This window comes from Toxotes jaculatrix, chromosome 4 (assembly GCF_017976425.1).
Source record: "Toxotes jaculatrix isolate fToxJac2 chromosome 4, fToxJac2.pri, whole genome shotgun sequence".
In the NCBI taxonomy this organism is placed as follows: domain Eukaryota; kingdom Metazoa; phylum Chordata; class Actinopteri; family Toxotidae; genus Toxotes; species Toxotes jaculatrix.
Window position 1 is genome coordinate 15,714,381 of NC_054397.1, and position 6,131 is coordinate 15,720,511.

The following is a 6,131-nucleotide window of genomic DNA, read 5'->3' on the forward strand; positions in this document are numbered from 1 at the left end:
CAGTGACCATCTCTGCAGCTTTTATGACTCATTGAAGCGACTTCCTCTCAGCCAGGGTGGTGTTGCCGTACCACACCGGGATGGCACTGGTCCTCTGTAGGCTTGGATGAGTGGCTGGCATCTAAGTCTGGCCTTCCTCAGCACTCTGATGAAGCGCAGTCTCTGCTGGGCTTTTTTCACTACCAGTGTAGTATTTTTGGCCCAGCTGAGATTCTCAGAGATGTGCACGCCGAGGAACTTGTGACTGTCAGTCCGCTCCACCACAGTCCCTTTAATGGTGAGTGGCTGGAGAGGGGGGAACCGTCTCCTAAAGTCCAAAATGAGTTCTTTTGTTTTTACTGATGTACACATGTACAATGAGAAAGTTATTTGTTTCTCAAATCATTCCTCTGTAAAGTTTAATAGTTTTTTTTTTAAATAGCCGAGACCATGTTTCTTTCCATGAAAAGGCCCAAACTCCAAATATTGAAGCTATGATATTATACAAGACCCACCTGTCATTGCCATGGGGCCTTTCAGTCAGCAGACCTTATTTGGAGTTAGCTGCTGCCCACTGATGCAAATGATCAGCAGACACGTCCTGTTCAGAGACTGACAGAGAGAATCATTTCCTCTGGAATATGCAAAAAAAAAAAAAAAAAAGATTTTCTCAAGCATGTAAAAAACAATACAAATTAAAAAAAAAAAAACCTTTGTGAATGAATGTGCACTGAGCTGGGATCAGACTGCCACTTACAGCCAAATTAGAACCAAGAGCCTGAATTTTCAAGGAACTACATGACCAAATTCGCTCTTGCTGTGTTACTTGATGCTCAATAGATGATTCTTAGTCTATTCCTAAGCTTCCTGCCTCTGTTGTATTGTTCCATTTTTAATTCATGATCATGAGGCCTTAGAAGTAGCTGATCCACCATACGCGGTGTTGGTTAGCGCCTGCTTCCTCTTGTGTGCGCCTTGAGGTTTGAAGGTGGAGCTTCATGGAGTTCCTCTTGGTTTCATTTACAGTTAACCAAACTTTTGACATCCAGTTTTGAGTGCTTGCGTCTGTGGTGTCATGGTTTACATCACTGACTTCCCTCAGGATTTTAATTAGCGTCTCCTGGTGGGGTTAAAGATGACTGGGATGCAGTTCCTGGCCTGTCTGTGGACTCTGTTCATCGTGCAAACTGGGTCTGGTAAGTTCTGTTCTGTTGTTCAGGGTTGTGGTCTGACCATTTGCTTTCAATGCTGAGTGTGATTTGGGCTGAAGACTAAATGCAGTCAGTTCTTGGGGAAGTCATTGGGAACCAGTAACTTCTGCATATTATTGGGACATTAAATCATTTTAAATTATCATTGTTTTTGGGCTATGGTTTTTGGTGGTACTAGGGTGGATTCTACTCTGCAATTTTGTCTTGTCTATATTGAACAGCTGGTCAGAAAATTACTAAATCTGATTTTAAAGAGTGGACGGGTGCACACTTCCCAGCTTTTTTTCCCTTCTCTTTTTCAGTGCAGTGCATTTGAAATTTTTTCAAACTTTTTTCAAACGAATTTTAATCTCTACATACTGAATTTATGTTTTTTTTTTAATCACTGTAATTAGCTGATAAAATGTTTTTCAAACAGCAAGAATAAGTGCAGCTTTTCTTTTGAAACCTGTGCACTTTTTTAAAATAAATATATAATCTCTTTTTTCCACAGGGCTAAAAATTGATGCTCTGTATTCTAACACCTAGCAGTGCTGTACGTAACATATTTCTTTTTGTTTCTTTCAAGTGCGCAGTAACGTAAAGTTCTTGGAGAGGCATGAGGGGGAATCTGTGGTTCTTCCCTGTGTGTACGATCAGAGCTACCCCTTGCCCTACGGTGTCCACCTGAAGCGCAGCTGGCAGAAGCCGCCTAACGTGCTGTTCAAGGACGACGACTTCGACTTGACTGTGGCGAACGACGATGACAAAAACCGCATCAGTGTCAGTGGAAACCTGAACAGCCGCTCTCTGAATGTGACCATCTCTCAGCTGAGGGTCAGTGACACTGACCGCTACTACTGTGAGTTTGTCGTGAACGTCCCTTCCGCTGAAGACCAACGGATACCTGGACAGACTGAATTCTTCCTCCTTGTTTCTGCCGGTGAGTGGTTTTTTTTTTTCTTTTTTTTTTTCCCTCACACATTTGTCACCTGCTTGCCGCCCACAGGAAGTTAATCTTTCCAAAACTACTGAACACTACCACAAAACAGGAGGGCGTAAACAGCTGCACACTTTATGCACGGGGTGCTGACATTTGAAGAGCGTGGTGCTGTTTCTTCCTCAGCAATGGTGCTCCCACTGATAACTGATGAGTGTAAGGGATTGTCAGTGCAGTTGTTAGTACTGGAGGTTTGGTTTAAATGCCTTGCAGCCAGATGGAAAGCGGTTGATGAGCTGATGAACCGAAGAGATAGCATGAGGAAGTTATACACCAACACAAGGTTTTTCACATCCCAGCAACGCAAAAGTTTCCCTTGTTAATAATGTGTTACTGATATACGGTTGATAAATGATTCATTAACATTTTTAAGGCCTACACCCTGTATAAATTAAGCCTTTATTTTTCTTTGGGTGTGTGCCTGTATTTCAAAATAAGAATTAAACAGCTGAAATTCTCAGCGTAAACAAAACACAAAACTCTGATCATCTGATCTTGAAATCTAAGCCGCTTGTTTTTCCTCATTTTACACACATCATTTTCTCAGTATGACTCACTCTGGTATGTTACCACCATCACCAAAAACAATACAAAAAAATACAAATCACCTGACCTGACTGAAGCCTAAATGTGCTTTCAAGGGTAGACTATGATATATTTCATTTTTGCCTGATATGAATTTATGTCTTAAGATAAACTATTGCTCATATCTAAAAAAAAGTGTTTAATGACTGCACATGTATTTATTTATTTATTCATTGCTTTAAAAGGTTGCATTCAGTTACTCATAACTGGGTACATTTAATGCCACGACTTTAAGTACTGTGCATAATTTGACAACTCCCCTTAAAAACTCTATGATTCGTATTTTGATTATCAAAACAACATAAGCACTGGAGATTGTCTGGAATTAAAAATGTTCTCAGATTTTAATTTTTATTTTTTTTTAAAAGCTCTGGGTGCACTCTGATGATGCCTCCTGTATATACTCCACATCATCTGAATGTTTACACTTAGAATCTAGCGGTGCCCCTATCCATTACATCAATTTTATTTCACCCCTTTCCTTTCTGGAGATGCCCACGGGTCGGTGGACATAGGGCTGGTAGAGACATGTGCCGGGGGCTCAGCCGTGCTCCCCTGTCATCCCCCAAACGGGGAAGGCTTGGCTGTGGAGGGGGTGAGCTTGAAGCGGCAGAAGAGTCTGGCTCCTGTGGAGATTTTGTACCACTCGAAGCGTCAATATGGCAGCAGCCCTCCTTCCTCCTCCTCCCCCTCCTCTCAGTTCACATCTGAGAGGGTTCAGCTGTCCTCAGCTCCCGGACCCGGCGGCATCACCTACAACCTCACCCTGCGGCAGCTGCAGCCAGAAGACAGTGCCCTGTACAGCTGCCAGCTGCTCGTGTCTGGCAGAGCCGAGACCATCGCCAGTCTAGGGAGACGAGTGTTCTTTGTTTCTGTGCAAGGTGGGTCACGTCTCAGCAGGACTTGATCACCAGGTTACTTAAACTAAAACTTTGTTTTTTCAGACTTTTGAAAATGGTAATGTCAAATAATGTCCAAAATAATGGTAACAGTGAGTTAAATAAATATTCTCCTGATGTTGATTCAGGCATTGTGCAATGCTTACATATTTCTAAACTCAGGCAAAGGTTTCATAATAGCAGTGTTCCCTTTATATTGCTGGTACGCCAGCAATATGTCAGTGTGTGCACAACTGATAACATCAGATAATAATGTAATGTACACCAACAATCTATGAAATTTTCATCCATTTTCATTAAAAGTGTGCAATCAGTCAGTATATTTATTTATATTTATTTGTTTATGTATGCTGCCCATTGTGGCCAAGTGGCACACTGTGTGGTGTGATGTGGGCATGTTGATGCTGAATCCATATGAAAATATATTCAGAGGCTTTAAACTGGTTCACTACACTAGAAAATTGTTTTGTAATCATAATTATGGTAATATTTTACATTTTCCTTATTGTCAGTAAATCTAATGAATACACCAAAACCAATAATGAACTGATCCAATTCACAAGTATTGTCAAGTGTTTTTGCTGATTAAACCCAACACACAAAAATAACAGATGAAAATAGACAAATGCACAATTTAGTCCTGTTTGAGTGACCAGCCAGCTTTATAAAACTATTTCTCTTTGTATTTTTTATGTGCTCTAGATTTGTTGACAATGTGGATCACAGTTGTTCGCTACCCAACAGTGACATATGTAATTATGGAGGTCGATTATTTAAAAATAGATTATCAAAAACCCCGTTGAGCTCATCTCCCACTTTCACCAAGCACACTGCTATCACCTCCTGATAATATCAGACCTAACAGAAATCCTGTTTGATGCTAAATGCCCTTTATGCCCTCTATACGTGAGGCATTTTGGGTGCTCGGCTGTTTTGAATTCCATATTGACAGATTAAATATTTGAATATTTGAGCAGCTGCTGTTTGAAGCTGGATGGCATCACTTTGGTTCCTGAGAGGACATCGTGGCCCTGAGTGTTTGTGTCGTGTTGCGGCGGTGAGGCTGCCCCGTCTTATGTTCAACATTTCTCTCCCTCTCTGCTTCTCCACAGGCCGTCACTGTAGCTGCTTCGACTACTCCACTCTGCTGTACACTGTGTCCGCAGCTGTCGCCGTCCTTCTCGTCTTCGCTCTCATTGGATTAGTGAAGTTTTATAAAGTGAGTGCGCTCGTAGTTTCTACCGTGCTGCTGTGACACTACAAAATAACAAGGGGAAAAACTTAACTGGTGTCTTAGCACCTGCCTGTTGAGAGCGTGTCAGAGTTCCTCTGAAGCTCACCACAAAAACCGCACCAGTTTCATAATTTGTCGCTGTCAGTTGTCAGCATGTTTTTCTTGAAGTTCAATGAGGAAGGTAGTGAGACCCCTGCTCTACTTCTTTGTTTAGTTTTAATAAATGTTTAGTATTTCTGAACCACGGTGCTTCTCGGGAAACTCTAAGACATGTCATAGTGAGAATTAGACTCTATTGCAAACTTCCTGTAAAGGATGCTGCCTGGAGAGACAATGACAAACTCTGATTTTAACACAGGAAATCAAGAGTGTGAATCGACTGTTTGTTCACTGATTTGTTTCCCTCCTGTTTCGATGACTGTCAGGGCAAAAAAAAGAGTGTCAAGTCACAAGGTCACGCTCCCATCTACGAGGAGATGTCCGGGCTGCAGCCTCCCAGACGAAAACTGGCCCCTTGCCATCTGGAGGAAATGGAGTCTTCCGAGTACAGAAACTGCCCTGTGAAGAAATCCTGCACTGAAAACCATTATGAAAGCCCAAGTGGGGCCCTCAGTCCCCGGAACTTAGGCTCCTCAGCATCATGAACTAGACCGACTTACCAACACGGCTTCCTGTGACACACTGGACTCCAATTGGCTCTCTGAGGTTTCTTAAAACACATTTTAACAGCTAAGATTCAAATTGTTGTTTTTGCCTTATGCATATTAGATTGTTGCTAGTTCAAAAGAGTGTTTGTGTTTTGGCATTTGTTTAAGAACCTTTTGTAAATATTTGCTGGCAGTGGGGTGGACAGTGTGGTTAAGATACAGTATGTCATCACAAAAATTTATGCCATAATGTCAATAAATCTATAACAAAATGCCAAGTTATGTTTATATTCACAGTTTCTCACAAAAAATGCCTTGTGTGTCCTTTAGGTCCAGCAAACAAACCAACAAACAAGTAGTGAAAACATTTCGTTTTCTGTGTTTATTTTCTTGTTTTCAATTCAGCGGTTTTCTTCTTCACTTCCTTTTTTGATGTGTTACTGCCACTAACTGCCCATTAGTGGGCAAGCAAAAGGGTCGGATTACACTTGAAAAGAAGTAATTCTTTACAATCTTTTGTCCAACCACATCGGAAAGCAGATGTTTTTATGGGTGCAGTGAAAAACTGGTGGTCTTACCACCACGAAGCAAGACAGC

At 41.5% G+C, this 6,131-nt stretch overlaps 1 protein-coding gene across 1 annotated transcript; it reads left to right on the forward strand.

Annotated features, from left to right (window-relative positions):
- The first annotated feature begins 1,001 nt into the window (after positions 1 to 1,001).
- cd7al (cd7 antigen-like) lies at positions 1,002 to 5,892 on the forward strand. The gene is made up of 5 exons (XM_041037364.1): positions 1,002 to 1,175; positions 1,759 to 2,112; positions 3,246 to 3,635; positions 4,766 to 4,872; positions 5,313 to 5,892. Exons 1-5 carry the CDS (start codon positions 1,115 to 1,117, stop codon positions 5,529 to 5,531), a joined length of 1,131 nt encoding a protein of 376 aa, XP_040893298.1. The 5' UTR covers positions 1,002 to 1,114; the 3' UTR covers positions 5,532 to 5,892.
- Positions 5,893 to 6,131: the final 239 nt, after the last annotated feature.

What these genes read in the sequence shown, in the direction of transcription:
- cd7al (XM_041037364.1), top strand. Translation starts at nt 1,115, where the DNA reads ATGACTGGGATGCAGTTCCTGGCCTGTCTGTGGACTCTGTTCATCGTG. An exon ending in GTTCTTTGTTTCTGTGCAAG is followed by an intron (nt 3,636 to 4,765) that starts GTGGGTCACGTC and finishes GCTTCTCCACAG; the next exon opens with GCCGTCACTGTAGCTGCTTC. An exon ending in GATTAGTGAAGTTTTATAAA is followed by an intron (nt 4,873 to 5,312) that starts GTGAGTGCGCTC and finishes GATGACTGTCAG; the next exon opens with GGCAAAAAAAAGAGTGTCAA.